Genomic DNA, 19,904 nt, shown 5'->3' with positions numbered 1-19,904 from the left:
GACATGTTCCCAATACATAGAAGTAATAAGCACTCAAGGTGATGGATATTCTCAATATCTCAACTTAACCATTATATGTTTTATGCATGTGACACAATATCACATATATACTAAAAATATGTACAAATATTAAGTATCCATTAAAAATATTCAAAACATTTAAAAAAACTTAAAGAGATGGAGCAATGTGAAATATTTTCTTTTCCAAGTAACATTTAGGAATCTGGAACCCAGGAGAACAGGAGGAGAGACGAGGATATCTGTTATATTTTTATTCAGAATGACATAGACGACTCCAACTTTCTCACTCCCTGCCCTATCTCTTTTCTTCAGCTTTTCAGGTTGGTCACTAAGGCAGAAGATCCAACAGGTGGGGGCTAACTTCAGTCTTTTTCAAATGTCAGGTGAAGACTGATTTCTGCTGTTGGTGGCATGAGCACTGAAAGCAATGAAAGTCTTGACCTCCTATCTGTCTTCCTGACTGGCATCCCAGGACTGGAGGCCCAACATGGTTGGCTCTCCATCCCTTTCTTCACCATGTATGTTGTGGCCATTGTGGGAAACATCTTAATTATAGCAGCAGTGCAGGAGAACCCTGCCCTCCATGAACCCATGTACCTATTTCTCTCCATGTTGGCTGTCACTGAGGTGGGCATCTCTGTGTCTACACTGCCTACTGTTATGGGAATTCTTTGGTTTGATGCCCGCAGGGCTGATTTTGATGGCTGCCTGGCCCAGATGTTCTTCATTCACACTTTCTCCTGCATGGAGTCAGGGGTCCTACTGGCCATGAGCTATGACCGCTTTGTAGCCATCTACAACCCTCTGCGCTATACAGCCATCCTGCCCCTGCCCCGTATTATTTGCATGGGTCTGGGCATTACACTGAAGAGTGCGGCACTCATGGCTCCACTTCCCATCCTTTTGAGGCAACTGCCCTATTGTCACACTAATGTCCTCTCACACTCCTACTGCCTCCACTCAGATCTGATCCAGCTGCCTTGTGCAGATACTAAACTCAACAGCATCCTGGGCTTGGCCATTGTTCTCGCAACTTTTGGGCTGGACTCATTGCTCATCGTGGTCTCTTATGTCTTCATTCTTTATACAGTGCGGGGCATTGCTTCTGGAGAGGGAAGGTGGAAGGCACTCAACACATGTGTGTCACATATTTGTGCAGTGCTTATATACTACGTGCCCATGATCGGCGTGTCTGTGATGCATCGTTCTGCCAAACATGCTTCACCCATCGTCCACACACTTATGTCTAGCATCTACCTTTTTGTGCCACCTGTGCTTAATCCCATCATTTATAGCGTTAAGACCCAGCCAATCCGACAGGGAATTCTCACCTTGTTCTCCTGTAAGAGGGAATTACTCTGAATTACTACAAAGAGTTAGGAACTGTCATTAAATTCATACTCTGATAACGTTTCTGCTATGGGCAAAGCTCTACACTAGAGGTTTTGAGGAGGAATAGGAACAAGGAATTCAAAGTGTTGCAACAGGCTCAAAACTCTGAAACACAAGCGTTAATCCTAACCCTTTCCATCTCACATTTTATTTGTATATGTGTGTCTCTGTGTGCACACACATACATGACTTTCTCTTCTAACCAGATATGGTGACTTTGGAACAGAAATAATGGATTTTCCTTGTCCTCATTTTCTCAAAACTCCTAGCAAAAAAGCCTGACAATTAGTGAGTTAACGGTAAAAGTTTGAGACTTAATGAAATTTAAATTTAAATAAAGCAAAATTTCTATTTTAATGGGTTAGGTAGGAACTAACTTAGTAAGGAACTAACCCATATGGGGTAGGAACTACCTAACCCATATCTTCCAATTAAAAAAATATTATCCTAGGAACTGTCTTTGAGTAAGGTGAGCATGCTTTCTGGTTTTCTCCAGATATTCATGGTTTACATCTGTTGTCCTTAGCATTATTATTAATATTACTTTCTTTCACTCTCAAAAATATTCTTGGTCAAACAATAAATTGTTTAATTGTTGCTTATATATACCTATGAAGCAAACTACCATTATGTAAGAAAACAGACTCTTCCTAAAACTTGCCATGCAATGGTCTCACACCCAGAATTTCTGTACCATGACACTCTGAGAATGAATGGCTGACCATTCATTCAGTTCAATGGAAGACCTCAACTGAAGCATAAAGAAAAATATGAACAACCTCACAATGCCCAGGCTACAGATTCTAAGAGTCCCAGCAAAAGCAACAAATCCTTCTTTAGTACAATCACAGGCTCTATTTTTAGATAAACACTTATTGTCAAATAAGTCTGATATCACTGTGCCTGGATATCCTTTTTCTAGTTCCTCCTTTCCGTTCATGTTTCTGCGGCTTTACCATGCACATGGTGCTTATATTCTTACCTGTTCCCCATTCTGCCTCCTCCTCCGCCCCATAAGCATGGGCCTAGTGTGTCCTCTCCCCTCTGCATCTGCCTATGTTTGCTTAGGCTTCTTGAAAACCTTGGTCAAATGGGAATGGCCATCTTCTCATCTCCTAAACACACAGGCCTTTGTATAAAGTGGATTTATAGAACTGTACTGATTGATCAGTGATTAGCATCACTGATCATTCTCACTCACTTCAGGGCCTTCAATTACAATGAAAATATTGTCCTCACCACAAATTATTCTCCTTGACTCATCCAGCTTACAAGGGTTGTCTTTACACTGTGACTTCTTTGAAATGCTTAGTGTGTTTGTAATCACTGATGGGTTCTTCCAGCCCACTGCACAGACTAAAACCCTAGTATTGTAGTAAAGAGCTTATTGACACTAGATTAGCCACACAGGAGATGGAGTTATTACTCAAATCAGTCTCCCCAAATGCTCGAAGGTTGGGGTTTTTCAAGAATGGTTTTGTGGGTAGGGGACTAGGGAATAGGTGCTGCTATTGATTGGTTGGGGATGTAATAATAAAGGTGTAGAAAATGGTCCTCATGTGCTAAGTCTGCTTCTCTGTGTGCTTTTTGTTGTGGAGGATGGGGGATGTGGATAGAGGACCAGCTGAGTCATGAGTCACAAGTCTGGATGGGATCAATCTGAAAAACATCTCAAAATACCAATCTTAAGTTCTATAGTAGTGATGTGAACTATAGGACCAAATGGAGAAGTCACAAATCTTGTGACCTCTGGCCACATCAGTTTGAAGCAGTACGGGATTGTAAAAAGTGTACCTACGTTTCAGTGGAATTCAGGCCCATTTCTTATTTCTAATCTTGTGGTCTTTCATTAGCCTGACAAAGGCATTTTCAGCCTCTGTCAAGGAGGTGATTAGTTTTGGGGAAGGACTATGATGATCCTTGCTTCTAAGTTAAACTATAAACTACATTCTACATATGGTTAGGTTGGCTAATGCCCATAAATGAGTGAAGATAGCCAGCCTGTGAGGCCAGAATCAAGATGGTGTCAGTCATGTTAGATTTCTCTCACTGTCATCATCTTTGCAAAGGTCGTTTCATATTTATAACAGTAGTCATTCAATTTTTATTTATGTACTTTCTAATATAAAAACTACAACATCTGTAACTATGGATCATTTCATGCTTCACCTCATAGACATTGCATTTTCTACAAATTGAAGGTTTGTGATAACCCTGTGTTGAGCAAATCTATCTGCACCATCTTTCCAGCAGCATATGCTCATTTTGTTAGCATTTTAAAACAATATTTTTAATTAACATATGTACATTTTTAGATATCATGCTATTAAACATTTAACAGACTATAGTATAGTGTAAATATAACTTTTAAATGTACTGGGAAATTTTAAAAACAAATCAAAACCACATTGAGGTATCATCTCACGCCAGTTAGAATGGTGATCATTAAAAAGTCAGGAGACAACAGATGCCGGAGAGGATGTGGAGAAATAGGAACACTCCTACACTGTTGGTGGGAGTGTAAATTAGTTCAGCCATTGTGGAAGACAGGGTGATGATTCCTCAAGGATCTAGAAATAGATTGCACTTGACCCAGCAATCCCATTACTGGGTATATACCCAAAGGATTATAAAGCATTCTATTATAAAGACACATGCACATGTATGTTCCTTGCAGCACTGTTTACAACAGCAAAGACCTGGAACCAACCCAAATGCCAATTTATGATAGACTGTTCAAAGAAAATGTGTCAAATGTACTCCATGGAATACTATGCAGCCACAAAAAATGATGAGTCTGTGTCCTTTGTAGGGACAAAGATGAACCTGGAAACCATCATTTAGAACACAAGAACAGAAAATCAAACACCACATATTCTCACTCATAGGCAGGTGTTGAAAAATGAAAACACATGGACACAGGGAGGGGAGCATCACACACTGGGGTCTGTAGAGGGGAACTAGGGGAGAGACAGTGTAGGGTGGGGAATTGGGGAGGGATAATATGGGGAGAAATGCCAGATATAGGTGGTGGGGAGGAAGGCAGCAAAACACATTGTCATGTATGTAGCTATGCAACAATCTTACATGTTCTTCACATGTACCCCCAAACCTAAAACACAATAAAATATTTATTAAAAAAAAGATATACCTCTATCCTGACCAACATCCAGGTAATGAAGAGTGGTGTGGGGGTATTGACAAGGGCTGGTCTGTCCATTATGCCAATAGTTGTTCGCCTACACTGGTTTCCCTATTGTCGATCCCACGTGCTCTCCCATGCCTTCTGTCTACACCAAGATATCATCAAGCTAGCGTGTGCTGACATCACCTTCAGTCATCTCTATCCAGTTGTAGCTGTATTTGCAATGGTCTTGTTGGACTTCCTCATGATCTTTTTCTCCTACATTTTGATTCTCAAGACTGTCATGGGCGTTGTTTCTGGAGAAGAAAGGGCCAAGGCCCTCAACACATGTGTCTCTCATGTCTGCTGCATCCTGGTCTTCTATGTCACTGTAGTTGGTCTGACGTTTATTCATAGGTTTGGAAAGCACATTCCTCATGTGGTTCACATCACAGTGAGCTACATCCACTTCCTTTTCCCACCTTTTATGAACCCGGTTATCTATAGCATTAAAACTAAGCAGATTCAGAGTGGTATACTTCACTTATTCTCCCTGTCTCACTCTAGAGCATGACTTTGTTTCACTGCTCTCTGAGGAATAATTCAGGGAACCTGGACAGGATAATGACATTGCTGGCATAACTAGAGAAAGTCATTTCAGTGAGAACTAACTAATCCCTCAGCATTTCAGTGGAAATCAACCATTCCCTCTGCTACTTAGAGCATTATTTCACCCTGCCTGTCTATTGCTAATTTGTATGTGGTATAAAATATGTACAACACTAAGCACATATCTCAGTGCTCAACTGACGTTGTTTTCTCCAGGTAGTTTAACTCACACTGTTTCATTAGCCTATGGCGGCACCATATGTATACACACAAACTTAAACACATACACACACATATACGTATGCACACACTAATATATATATTAGATGTATAATTTACATATTTATAATTTAAATATATAAGCCTGAGTGCCTTTACCTTTAGATGAGTGCTTTGGCTCCTCTGTAAATAGCATGATTAAAATCCAGTTGTATATAATGGACAGCTTGCTGAACAACATAATCACCACAGTGCAGCTAATATAGTGTTGCAGCTATAATTGTGTATTTTTTAATTTCCTTATCATAAACTTGCACATCCTGTATAAAATATGAATGTTTCCCAAATAAACTATAAATTTTCCTGTATAAAATTATATATTTATATATTAAATATATAATTGTGTGTTCATTTATGTGTGCATATATAATATATGTGTGTGTGTGTGTGTGTGTGTGTGTATAGACCCAATTATATATATAGTTCTTGGGTCTGTGATTTGGGTCATTAGTATTTAAGTCAATACCTATTGCTCTTCACTTGGTCTGCATGTATTGGTCCTGACATACTTAGGAATAGGGCATTCTTGACCTCGGACATACGTCTAGCTTTTTTGCTCACATGGAGCTAGATGCTGTCTCTAGAAAACTGCACATTGTGAAGAAATGAGCTTTACTCTCACTTCTTCAATGAGAGTAAACCATTCACCTCAATTCAAAATGATGAGACTAGGCAAAGTATCTCTATGAGGAATTTGTGCAGTTAAAAGCTGGATTAATATTTATCAAATAATATTGATAGTAATTTAAAAACAGAGATATAATTTCTAATTCAGATGACCATTGTCTTGATGAGGTAATTCCCGTTACTACTGAACAGAGAGATGCATTTTCAGAAAGTAAAGTGGTATGAAAGGTCTGGCTTATGGGTACATCTTAGATAAGACCAGATGGGGGTGTCTGGCGTGTGCAAAATAGCAGAGTTCAGGAACAGTTGGTCATATGTGGAGGGTGGGGAAGAAGGGAGAGGATGGAGGCAGTGCTTATAACTAGAAGATAAAATGGCCTTTTTTGACTTCAAATACCTTTCAAAGTTGATTCTGTTCAGAGTGTAGGCATGAGGAGAAGGGGTGTGTGCTCCTATGGCCAGGTGAAGAGCCAGTATCCATGACTCAAATGACATGGATTAAATTTTTAAATTAATTTTAAAAGACATTCTTGTGACCAGAATACAGGGCATGAAATGCTTGGACTACACAAGGGGCCACCCTGTGGCCAGTTAGCTAGATGGCCCTCATCTCTGGCCTCTGATACTGACACTCTAAGTGATCTGTGGCTGCCCTGACTACTCACAGAAAGGTGGGGATTTTCCAGAATTCTTGGGATGTATAAATTACATGGAGAAAACAAAATTAAAATAATATCTTTACAATAGTTTCCAGGCTAGTAAATGACTTTTATCTGATTAGACCAAAAGATTTTGTTTGTTTTACTCAACTTGGCTGTGTGTCTGCCTGCATTACATGTGAAATTTGCCTTGCTCTTTTGTAGCTTCTTGACTGTGTGCTTCAAGATGGTAAAGATAATTCTTTACCATCCTGAATAATTCTTATTCCTTGCTGTATTACAGAACTTCTCACATAGACAATTTTTAACAAAATATAATTTTATTAAAATAAATAAATACAATTTAAAGTGTACCACATCTTTTCTTATATCTGTTAGTTCTTCTGTCTGTTTGTTATTGATCTCTGTATTGTCTTCCAAGACACTGGCAATTTATACTTCATTCTGTTCTTTCCTTCCTTGTGCTCTTGGGAATGAATTCAGAAGGACCTAAGCCACATCAAAGAATATATTTCTTAATTCACCCTTCAGGTCCAGTCATCCTGAAGCCTGCCATAGCAGGCTAGTATAAAGATAATTAGGATAATCATATATTTTATAAATTCTGTAAATGGACACTTTGGCTGACACCCCTGAAAGTTTCTCTCCTCCCCTTCTGTTCTTCCTGAACAGAAGAGATGTGATGAAGAGACCAGATAAAAAGTCTAAGCGAAGTGAAAGACTGGGACTTTCAGTTTCCCTTTGTGGAGTCCTATGAAACAGAGCAGAGTTCTGGGCTCCCGATGGTCCCAGAAGGACATACCAACAGTAGGGTCAAGGACCTCACCATCCCGCCTTGTGCTCCTCCCCTCCCTGTCCAGCCCCTCCTGCCACCAGCCACATTGAGCACTAATTTCCTTGCAGCTCCCTGGACCCACAAGCCTGGCCAACATCAAGAGGGCATCTTTTCTCCAAGAACACCCAGAAGACACTCGACTATGCACAGAAAAAGGTCCTCCAGAAGCCGAAGGAGGCTGATGAGAAAAAAGATGAACAGTTTGAAAGGTATGTTCAGAACTTCAGACCCTCTGCAAGAAGCAGAGGGTACCAGACTAGAGAGATGTTTAGCAGCAATCAAAGGCATTCAAGAGACCTTGACGAAGCTGAGTCACTGTGTGACGTCTATGTGCTTGATTGGTCTGGGCGGGAAGATGTGAAAATGGTTGGCGAGAAATGTGATGTCCTCAGGGAGGACATCCACGAAAAACTCATGGATCCTTGGTAGCACTGGATACCTACCTGGGTCAATTTCCTGACTTGAAGAGTCACATCACCAAGGGCAGAGGGAAGCTGGTGGACTATGCCAGTGCCTACCCACCTCCATGGGGCTCAGCAGAGCTTCAGGAGGAAGAATGAGAGCCTCTGTCTAAGGCAGAAGTGGAATCTCAGAAAGCATGGAGAGGGTTTGAAGAGTTTAACGCTGACTTACAGGAGGAGTTACCATTATTATAGTCAAAACAAATTGTATTTTATGTCAATACTTTCAAAAACATCTCCAGCCTTGAAACTAAGTTTCATAAGGAAACTGTGGTGCTTTGCTATGAACAGTATGAAGTGATGACGAAACTGGGGGGTGACCACTACGCTGACAAGGCCTTCACCGTTCAAGGACCAACACCCAGTGATTTGAGTCCTCTCCACATTGCAAAGATGTCCTTACCACCTAGGGAGTGTTCACCCCTCTCCAGCTAAACAGCTAGTTCAAATCAAACACTAGCACCTGCCTCTCCTGTGCCAGCCTGACCTGAGTCACCCTTGCAGACCAGGAAATGACCTCCTGTCCCATCTCTGTCTGAAGTCACCTGACAAAGGAACTGCAGCAGGAGAATATCATCAGTTTCTTTCAGGACAACTTTGTTCCAGAGATCAGCATGATGATTCCTTCCCAAAATGAGCTCCCTAAGGTGAAGAAAGTGGAGACTTTGCTGTGTCTTGACTTTGACCCTTTCAAGACTAAGGTGGTATTTGTGGGTTCTGGCCAAGTGATCCATTCACCCATGCCTCAGACATTTCCCCGGGACCTATGGACAACAAGCACTGACCTACAGACAACAATAGCTTCTGGTTGTTCATTTAATGGGTTCGCCCATCCAGGAAATCATTTTTCACAATGCAGACAGACTAGAGTATGATCTGCAACTTGATCAACCTGGAGCTGATGCTGTTGTGGCACTGGAACCTTGATGTCAGGAGATGGAGAGTTTCTGGGAGAAGAAGCAGAGGCAGGGGAGGCAGCTCTCCCTGCCGAGGAAGGAGTAATTTAGAGTAGGCTGAAATAGAAACTGAACCACCAAGGGTGCAAACGGTGACAGAACTCAACCAGAAGTGGTGGAAGTAGTAGCGCCTTAGGAGAAGATCGTCCTTTCTGTTGTCATAGGATCTGCCTCCAACCAGGAAGGGAAGGAGAACACAAAATCACCATAGATGCACAGCCCAAGGAGGCCACTGAGCATGAAGCTTCTTGGGGCCTCACCAGTGAGACACCGGAGCTGGCAGCAGAGCAGAAGCCCATCTAGGACCCTCCTCACACACCTTCTGACCAGCCGGGGAGCTGCTGACCATTAGCATCTGCAAGGGAAACCTCTCCAGGATTGCCTCCTGGATTTCTCTGCGAGGTGTAAATGCTGCGAGATTTTGAGGCAGTAAATTCTGATGAACTTACAAAGGGGTGACGTGGTGATGATGATTCCCTCAGATTTGAAGCTGACTAGGATGCAGCCTGGCAGATGGATGTGAAGAATTCAGACTGGCTCCAATACAGAGGTCTTGCCAACTACAAGGGCCTTTTCCAGAAAGTGTCACCTGGCACTTGGATTAGGGTGACAAGTATTCCAGGGAAGAGCTCAATTACTGGGTTTTTAAATGTTTATGAAAACCTGAAGAGTTTACTTTTGCTATTATGATCTTAATGAATTACACGTGATGTTAAAGCTTAGAAGGTATATCAATGAAGTGTGTGTGCAAAATCATAAGAGGAAAAAAAGTAAATGAAGGAGAAACTTCTTATTCCTTTCCACGTTATTCATGATAGGTTTATTTGTGCTTTGTCCAAGCTGTGGAGACTCTCTTGTACTAGATCCCTTCCCATTAACTCTAAAGTAGCTTTCTCCAGACCAGACTTTAATTTATCTGCACCAGGTGCATCGTATTGAGTGGCTGCCCTACAGAAGATGTGATGAATTATTCTGTAGTACAAGATTATCTTATTCCCTTGCCCAGAGGGGAACAAGTGATTTCACTCCCTTTCAAATTTATCGTGTTTAAAATTAAACTGCTACAAAAGTTCTTAATGTTTTCTTCCAACACACCTGTGTATGTATGGACACACAGTCACACAGTCTACGTCCCATGACTGTTGGATCTGCGTATGCAGTAGACTATGCATACATAGTTGCTTTCTGTCCTTTCTTTTGTGACTCTTTGTGTCTCAAGTGTCACTGGTACATGCATTGCTCTTTTTAAATTAAATTAAATTAAATTTTTAAATTGCATTTTAGGTTTTGGGGTACATGTGAAGAACATGCAAGATTGTTGCATAGGTATTGCTCTTATTCTGTCTGGGATTCAGTTGCAGTTTTGCCTCAGGTCAAAATCAATCATCCCATTGCCAAAACGGTTGACAGTATCTGTGTTTGTATTGCGCAGTTTTTCGGGATGAGATGATGGATAGCGCATCTATGCAGAGGCCCCTTCAGAGAAAGCAGGACCTGATTTTCTAGTTGTCCAGCCCCCGTGGCTGGAGGTAGGCTAGTTGGGATGAACAACTAAGTGGTCTTCTCGTCTGTCTTTGTGAGATTGGTTTGAAAGATGGAAAATATTTATCCATTCTCTAAAGAACACTCTTAGAACAGCTCCTATATATTTCCACTGCTTTATATTTATGTAACTCATCTTCACAGACTGTCCTAAAGTAAGACAGGTGATATGTACTGTATCCACAAATCATCTGTAACAATCATGTTTTCAGTGCTGTGTCATTTCAAATAAACCTTGGGAAATCTCTAACAATTACCTTAAAAATTTAAAAACAAAAGGGTAGTGTCAAGTGGGGTAGGGTGGCAAAATTTTCTTAGAGGATTAGTGTAATTCTCTACTCTGATTTCTATAGTAACATATGCTTCAATACAGAGACAAGGTCTTGGAAGTCCTTTTAAAAATCTGCAGCAAAAAGATTATCCTCCCAACATTTTATTTTTTATCTCCATGTGATGCTTGAAATAAATCTATTTCTGGAGATGAGGCTAATTGCCAAACCGATAGGCAGGAAGAAGCCTTAGGGACTCCTGTTCCAAAGTTCCAAATCCCTCAGGCTGGGAGTATAAAAAAGGAGGGAGGAGAGAGAAGTGGGCCTTATGGGGGAATTTCTGAAACTAATATTCTTTGCAACTTGGCTTCTAGGTATAACCTAAAAAGGTGGTGTTGGATCCAATATCCTGAACAGGTTTAGGGGTTTATAGTCACATCTATGGCAACAATGAACAGACTTATGAACAGGTCAGTAAGTGGCTCCAGTGTGTGTTGGCCTGGGGGCACACCATGGGCAACAGGGCATTGCAGGGCAGAATGGGGAGTAGGCAGCTGGTTTATTGGCGATTGCAGAGAGGCAAAGGCAGTAATGTATCAGTCAAGAAGTGAAGGGGCAAAGAATGCATCATCCCAAGACTCCCTAAAGTCTTTAGAACTTGGCTTCTGAATAAACTCTTTTAGAAATTCCTAGAAGAAAGAAAAACCTAAACCTCCTTTTTCATTTCCTAGCAGAGAGATCTAGTTTGGAAAAAAATCAAGTTGAAACTCCCTGGGAAGAGAGAAGGATATCTCTGGTGTAGTTCAGGATTCTGGTTTGGATTATCTGTTTCCTTTGCTGCTCTCTTCAGCTGCATAAACCAGCTTCCTCATTGCCTCTGTGTGTTCCACCAAGTACTTAGTCCTCAAAAAGATGAAATTAGACTGAGGATGGGAGGCACTGTAATGACGAGGATATAAACTAACAGAAAGAAAACTTTGCCAAATAGATTAGTTTCAGATTGAGTCAAGCAAACTTTGACATGAGACACAACATGTCAAATTGCTACATATTCCCAGAAATGAACCTAGTATCCATCAGGAAATGCCTGCAAATCCTTGTAAACCAAAGTTAGAGAGAGTTTCTTAGCTCACTTCATTCCATGCTGAGGTATGAGCAGTGCAGATTTTGAACATCAGTTAGAGAGTGTTAGTGGATCTGGTGTCTCTGTGGGGGACTGGGAGTATATAAGGAAAAGCGTTCACCATTTTTACCAGCAGGGGAAACTATCCAGATGAAAATGGTGCTGGATGTTTTGGGCAAAAAGCCATTCAGAGCCAATATTGACTGGAAAGATGGTCAAGAATTTAGTGTTTTTGTAGATCAGATGATCAGTCTATGGCTTTGGAAAATTGTGAACATTACTTGGTGAGTCTTATGAGAATGTGATGATTAAATCAGGTCTGCTAGATACTCCGTATCACAGTAGATAACATTGTTAGCTATAATTACCTAGTCAGAGAGATGAGATGAAGTCAAGAAAGCAAAAGATAAGAAATAACAGAAGTCTTCTAGGAGCGGAGTGGCAGCTTTGCCTGCACGGGGCAAAATGGAGCTTGAGGCCACGAGCAAATACACCAGCCAAGTGAACCCAGCTGTCTTTCCCCATCGGACAGTGGTGATTTGGCCATCAGCATGTTCTTCACCACCTGGTTCTTCGTTTACAAGGTCACCTCTATCAAGTACACTCATGATATCTATAAAGATCTCCTTGATGGCCTCACTCTTCATGGGCTTTGGAGTCCTCTTCCTGATGCTCTGGGTTGGCATCTACATGTGAGTGCCCAAGGGTAACAACCAAGTGGCTTCACTGAATCCATGCTTTTGTAAATTACTTTTTTGCTATTGCATAATAAATAACATTTGTAATCTTTGGGGCCTTGTTGAGTTTGGGTGAATGCCAAGTCATAGCCTGTCGTAGAAGCCATTTTTGGAACTAGCTGATATGTTCCGCTCCTGTTGAATTCAGAGAGCAATAACTTAAGATACCGTAATGCATTTCACTTCCTCTATCCCTAGCACAGAGGCCTGAATAGATTTCCCATTATAGCTTCCAAGTCCCAGGTGCCTTTTCCTTATGACTAATGCTGTGTTACAATCTTTTCTGCATCCCTGCTCCAGGTATACAAGGTAATGAAAAAAACCTCATACCACATGTTTTAAAAGAGTCTCACTTTTGTGTACTGTTCTGTCACACATAATTCACCCCGACTTGCACCCTCACTCCAGTTTGTGGTCAGACTATAGAGAACCTCCTGTTAGACACTGTGTTTTAAGGTGATATCAATTGCATAACATGCAATCTAAGGCCACCTGTTAGTATAGAAAGCAAGCAAACAAACAAAAACATCTCTTCCTACTATGGATTTTGGCTATACTCTGGTTCTTTTCTCTGATAGCATTCGAACAATGCCACGACGGATCTCCTTGGTCTTCATGCTGTAGATAATAGGATTGACAACAGGTGGGAAGAAAAGGTAGGCATTGGCCATCATGGCTTGCAGCAGAGGGGACACATGATGTCCAAGGCGGTGCACTATAGACAAGCCAATCATAGGCACATAGTAAGCAAGCACAGCACAGATGTGTGAGCCACATGTGTTGAGCGCCTTCTTCCGCCCTTCTCCAGTGTCAATACCCAGTACAGTGTGGAGTATGAGCACATAGGAGATCACAATCAGCAATGAATCCAGCCCAAAAGTGGAGGTAACAATGAAAATTCCATAGATATTGTTAACAGAAATGTTCCCACAAGATAGATGGATAAGATTGGGGTGCAGACAATAGGAATGTGAGAGGGCATTGTGGCCACAGAAGGGCAGACGCCATAAGAGAATGGGGAATGGAGCCATGAGCATGATGCTTTTCAGCCCGATAATAGCTCCTGTGCTGAAGACCCGGGGCAGTGTCAGCATAGCTGTATAGCGCAGTGGGTTGTGGATGGCCACAAAGCGGTCCAAAGACATGGCCAGCAGCACATCTGACTCCATAATGGATAAAGAATGGATAAAGAACATCTGGAAAAGACATGCTTCAAAACTAATTTCAGTATTTCCAAAAAGGAATATGCCTAAGACTGTAGGCAGGGTGGATGCAGAGACACCAACCTCAGACAGTGCCAACATGGCAAGAAAGAGGTACATGGGCTGATGTAGGGCAACATCTGTTCTGATGATGTGAAGAATGATGCCATTCCCAAGAAAGATGATGATGTACAACAAGCAGAAGGGGACAGAGATCCAGAGGTGCTCTGCCTCCAGCCCTGGGATGCCAACCAAAATGAATGTTGTAGGTAAAAACCTCAAGGAGTTGTTAGAAGTCTTCATGTTGACATATTATCTCCTGGGATCAGTACCACCTCAAGAATTAGAAACAAATTAGTGAGATGACATCATTGTGAAGAAAGATAACTGGGCACTGAGGGAAGGGAAGGAAAAAAGCAAAATCACAGAATTATGTGGCCAAATTTCTTATTTCTAAAAACTGACAAATGACTACCATCAGGAAATTTTCAGCATGGAGAGTGCTACAGCTTCTATCATAGGCAGATAGAAAACTAAGTTATAGAAAGTTATATTATGTTATCAGCAGAAAGAAAATTATGCCTCTGATCAGGTGCAGTGACTCATGCCTGAAATCCCAGCACTCTGGGAGGCTGATGCAGGCAGATCGCTTCAGCCCAGGAGTTTGAGACCAGTTTAGGCCACATGGCAAAACTCTGTCTCTACTAAAAATTGCAAAAATTCACCAGGCTTGGTGGGGTGTGCTTGTAGTCCCAGCTACTTAAGAGGCTGAGGCAGGAGGATCACTTGAGCCCAGAGGGCAAAGGTTGCAGTGGGAAGGAAAGAAGGAAGACAGAAAGAGAAAGAAAAAGGAAGGAAGAAAGAAAGAGAGAAAGCACAAGAAAGAAAAAAAGGAATGAAAGAGCAAGAAAGAAAGAAAGAAAAAAGAAAAGATAGATAGATTATGCCTCTAAGGTGTAGTGTACCTTGGATCAGCTTAGAGAGGAACGACTGCCTTGTGTTGGTGTGGAGATGTCTGGCCCTAAGAAGCTGCTGAGGAGACAGATAAATGAAAGCAATCCCAAAATAAGATACGAAATGTTAGGTATAGGTGAAAATATTTTATTGGTAAATATGTAAAGACAAGGTCCATAGCATGATATTTAAAAAGAGCTAAAAATTACCTGTTGGATACATATAGATGTATGAATAATTAAGCAAGGCTGAGATAGTGGTAGTGGCCCGAGCTTGGTGCAGGTGGCAGAGAATTAAACTAGAAAAGCATGAAGTTTGGACCCACACTGGGTTAGCTGTCCCATGTTTTGAAAAGTTAGGAGTCAACTAGAAAGATTATGTGCAAAGACATGGAAGATTCAGGAAGGAGAAGGAACCTACATTGGTGGATGTGTGTGAAGTCTTTAAGGTTCATGTAAGTATTCTGTCAATGATGACATCCACAATCTGTTGACTCAACAGTTCTCAAAGAAACTTACCTTATCCATTAGGACTTTTTCTTTCTAGTTCAGACATGCTGCTGAATACACTGCAGCAACAACACTGGAAATCTAAATGGCTTTTCAAGGAATGTTCTCCTGGGCAGGAGATGAAGGCAGCAGATGGAAAGAAAAAACCACCTGCCTGGATTGGGTGTGTTTTGAGGTAAGCATCGTCTAGGCCACCAGCTATAACATTAGAATCGTGGAGTAGCAGGATAAGAAAGACCTCTGAAGATTGTTTTCAACTCATGCACCCAAATGCACACAAACACACACAGACACACATGCTTACCTATTCACACATGCACAAACATGCTTCCCACATGCACTGAAAATCTGATTCTTCCCGGGTATGTGCTTTCCATTCAGCTACTGCTGCACTTACACATCAACAGGGACATCACTATTCCATCATGGCTTAATAACCATGTTCTTCTTTGCTCTGCAGACCTATAACCAATCAGCACACCTCTATGTCAAGGACCATGCAGGACTCAGGCAACACAGAGTCCTCGACCTCCTCAGAAAATTTCTGCAACTTTCAATCACAGGTTACAGAGAACAAATCTCCTTCCACAAATATTCAAATGCAATCATCACCTATGCTGAAGTCTCATCTCAAAGCTAATTACAATCATATGAAGTATTACAAAGGAAAAGTTCAAGATACTATGACAGAGTCCTAGAGGGAAAAACCCAATTTATTCCATTTGACCCAGCAATCCCATTACTGAGTATATATCAAAAGGATTATAAATCATTCTATTACAAAGACACATGCACACGTATGTTCATTGTGGCACTGTTTACAATTGCAAAGACCTGGAACCAACCCAAATGCCCATCGATGATAGACTGTACAAAGCAAATGTGGCACATATACACTGTGGAATACTATGCAGCCCTAAAAAATGATGAGTTTGTGTCCTTTGTAGGGACATGGATGATCCTGGAAACCATCATTCTCAGCAAACTGCCACAAGAACAGAAAAGCAAACCTACATGTTCTCACTCAGGTGGGTGTTGAACAATGAGAACATATGGACACAGGGAGGAGAGCATCACACCCTGGGGTCTTTTAGGGGGGAACAGGGGAGGGACAGTGGGGGGTAGGGAGGTTGGGAAGGGATAACATGGGGAGAAATGCCAGATATAGGCGATGGGGTGATGGAGGCAGCAAACCACATTACCATGTATGTGTACCTGTGCAACAATCCTGCATGTTTTGCACATGTACCCCAGAACCTAAAGTGCAATAAAATATGTATTTTAGAAAATAAAAAAATAAAAGTCAGGAAAAGCTTTCCTTGGAAAGTGACATTTTGGATGAGACCTATTAATTAGCAGAAAATGTTCAGGCTAAGTTGAAAAGTTGGATGCAATGTGGTGCAGAAATAAAAAAGGAAATTACCATGGCAGCAGGTATATAAGGTAGCACTTTGACAAAAACTAAAATAAAATAGGGAGAAAATAAAAAGTGTAGATGTAATGGGATATTAAAATACTTAATTTTCAAAAATATTTTTCTATTATTAAAATATGGAAAGAAAAAAATTAATTGCCTGACTAAATACAAGGTCCCTGAACACTTATGCTCTCATACAATGCAGCATAGTAGATACCAGCTTAGGAAAAGCTCTGTGCTGTGGGCTATGTTAAAACATAGGGCAGGAAAATTCAGGGACAAATTATTGATCTGGACAAAAGATCACACATGTCAGAACATCTTATGGCTGAAAATGAGAACATTTGTCTTCCCCATTCTTGATGCCCTTGTGTTTCTTCCTCACCTCCAAAAGCTCAACATGCCCTTCTTAGTTCTTTAAATAGACCAAATATTGATCTGCCTCTGGATTGAGCAGCTGTTCTTCCCATGTGCTGCCTTACTAAATCCCTGATCCCACTGCACCCTATATTCTGCCTGCCACACCTCAAGTAACCAGATATTGGAAGAAACAAATCTTGACTGATACTTGAAACTAGAGTCTCTCCTCCTCTGCCTTCTCTGCCCCTATATGATCCCTTTTGTTTTCTTCCTTTGTATTTTTTTTTTTTTTTGCATCCTTCTCAGTTTCCATCTCCAGAGTCTCTACAGCCAGATAAGGGTCAGGTATCCTTGAAAGAGATCTTAAAACACGATCATTCTCCTGAGTTTAGGATTTGTTTGATAAGAGCATTTGAGCTTGAATGGTTACAAAAGGGATCATGCAGTCTATAGCCCAGTATAATAGGTCACAAAAAATAAGCAGAAAAAAAAAATAGAATGTGGTACAGTGATGACTGTATTTCTGGAACTGAACAGAATTGGAGGTGAATCTTATGTGCAGTACAACTTTACGTACTTTACCTTTGTGCACATTGGTATCTGTCTTTTTAAAGATAAAGATGTTAACACCAACCTCAGAGACTGGCTCTAAGTATTTACTGTGAGCCTTTAGCAACTAGCAAATGTTAATATTCTCTCCACTCTATCACTCTTTCAGGCATTCGCAGAAAAAGTCAATCATAGTCAGCTTATTTCCAACTTTTTATTAATAATTGTCTTTCCTTGTTATTGCCTCACTGATACTCAGACCACATCTGTAAGGTAAACAAGGAGACAAGAATTTTCCACTTAGTAGATGAGCATATAAACCAGACATATGCATTTCATGAATAACCCAAGATAATATGATGGCAAAACCAGTTCAAGAATTCCTGATGTTCTCTGATATTTTTGTTTTGTTTTTCATCTGCCACCAATTTAGGATATGATTCTTCTCATTCTGCCAGACAGGTTCAAGAGGCTAGGGAGCTGACTACTGTCTTAGAGAGAATGCCAAGGCCTTCGCACTGTGACCTGGGGTTGGGACTCCTGATGCTGCTTCAGAAGACAGGGCTTACAGATAGTATTAGTCCATTCTCACACTGCTATAAAGACACTACCTGAGACTGGGTCATTTATAAACAAAAGAGGTTTAATTGACTCACATTTCCACATAGTTGGGGAGGCCTCAGGAAGCTTACTAAGTATTTACTTAGTAAGGAGAAGGGGAAGGGGAAGCAGTCTCATCTTACCTGGTGGCAGGCAAGAGAGAGTGAGCAAGAAGAGGAAAATGTGGCTTATAAAACCATCAGATCTCCTAAGAACTCAATCACTATCACAAAAACTGGGAAATTGCCCCCATGATCCAATAATCTCCAACCTGGTCCCTCCCTAGATGCTGAGGATTATTGGGATTGCAATTCAATACAAAATTTGGGTGGGGATGCAGAGCCAAACCACATAAAAGATCATGGGCTTGTGCACTTACCACAAATGGAACTGGCCACTGAGCCTCAGGTGGAATGGGGAAGTTCACTTCAGCAAGTTCCTGCCACTGTGGAATTCATATCATCTTAATCCTTGGGCTGGAATGCTGCCTCATGTTTTTTAAAGCTAATCAGAGTCCCTGAGAGTAGAGTAATGGGGAGAAAGTTAGGTTCCCTGAGGAGAAATTACCCAGGTAGTTACATCACCGTTTCTCAATATCCAGAGAACCTAAGAGAAACAAGCAAAGACATAAAGTCAGTATCTTTGTGAAATGAGTGTAATAATAGTATTTATCTAGCATATTGAAATAATATATGTAAATTGCTTAGAAAATATCTGGCTTATAAAAAGTGCAGTATAAGGATTAGCTGATATAAGTTTTATTGGACAATTGTATCCTAAAGAAATAATACGTTAGTCTTATTAAGATCATTACCTATCACTTTTATGAATATGTATTTATTAAAAAAGGAGAAGGTCACAGAATTGTTAGTATCCAGAGAACATCAAGAGTGTTTAATTTCAGATGACAAAATGTAAGGGGTTAAGCTATAGTAAGAAAAGTTTCCAGATTGGGTTGGGGTAAGGATGGGGGAAAGATTAATCAAAAAGCTATGATGAATACGGCTTCCCAGCATATGATGGCTAGAGAGAGCTAGCAGAAAGTAGATATTTCCACAACAAAATGTTAAGAAGAATTAAAAATTAAAAATATTGAACCAATGAATCTTGATTGTTTGTATATGGCTGGTTTATTGGATAATTGTCTGACAAGAGGGAAAATGTGGTTTGTCTTGAAAGTTCACTATGACCTATTTATAAGACTTAATAAAACTGCTTTGAAAATACTTTTTGTTTTTGAGCCACTGGCTTAAAAAGAGAGAAGGAGGTTTTGTATAATTGCTGAGAAAACTCTTTAAATGATAACTTGTGTGCTATAGATTGCTATATATACATGTATATATACACATGTGTGTGTATAGAACATCTAGAGGAAATGAATAAATTCCTGGACCCATACCCTCTCCAAAGACTAAACCAAAAGGAAGTCGAATCCCTGAATAGACCAATAACAAGTTCTAGAACTGAGAAAGTAATAAATAGTCTACCAACCGAAAAAGTCCAAAACCCGATGGATTTATAACTGAATTCTACCAGAGGTACACAGAAGAGCTGGTACCATTTCTTCTGAAACTATTCCAAACAATTGAAAAGGAGGGACTTCTCTCTAACCCGTTTTATGAGGCCAGCATTATTCTGATACTAAAACCGGCAGCGATACAACAAAAAAAGAGAAAATT

General features: G+C 40.7%; 3 protein-coding genes and 1 pseudogene across 3 annotated transcripts; 3 read left to right on the top strand and 1 right to left on the bottom strand.

The window, feature by feature from the left end:
- The first annotated feature begins 341 nt into the window (after window positions 1-341).
- OLFR639 (olfactory receptor 51I2) lies at window positions 342-3,490 on the top strand. Its single transcript, XM_017978531.5, has one exon. The coding sequence runs from the start codon at window positions 433-435 to the stop codon at window positions 1,381-1,383; it is 951 nt and encodes a 316-aa protein (XP_017834020.1). The 5' UTR covers window positions 342-432; the 3' UTR covers window positions 1,384-3,490.
- A 1,060-nt stretch (window positions 3,491-4,550) lies between these two features.
- Window positions 4,551-5,722, top strand: LOC100894335 (olfactory receptor 51B6-like; the record flags this gene model as incomplete). The annotated part of the gene is made up of 1 exon (XM_017978455.3): window positions 4,551-5,722. A coding segment is annotated over one exon (561 nt), but the record flags the coding sequence as incomplete, so codon positions are not given.
- A 6,441-nt stretch (window positions 5,723-12,163) lies between these two features.
- Window positions 12,164-12,593, top strand: LOC108593964 (dolichyl-diphosphooligosaccharide--protein glycosyltransferase subunit TMEM258 pseudogene; annotated as a pseudogene).
- A 592-nt stretch (window positions 12,594-13,185) lies between these two features.
- LOC100413110 (olfactory receptor 51J1) lies at window positions 13,186-14,139 on the bottom strand. The gene has a single exon (XM_002754897.5). The coding sequence runs from the start codon at window positions 14,137-14,139 to the stop codon at window positions 13,186-13,188; it is 954 nt and encodes a 317-aa protein (XP_002754943.3).
- Between the last annotated feature and the right edge of the window lie 5,765 nt (window positions 14,140-19,904).

Source organism: Callithrix jacchus, chromosome 10 (genome assembly GCF_049354715.1).
Source record: "Callithrix jacchus isolate 240 chromosome 10, calJac240_pri, whole genome shotgun sequence".
NCBI lineage: Eukaryota > Metazoa > Chordata > Mammalia > Primates > Cebidae > Callithrix > Callithrix jacchus.
This window is presented reverse-complemented; position numbering and strand designations above follow the sequence as displayed.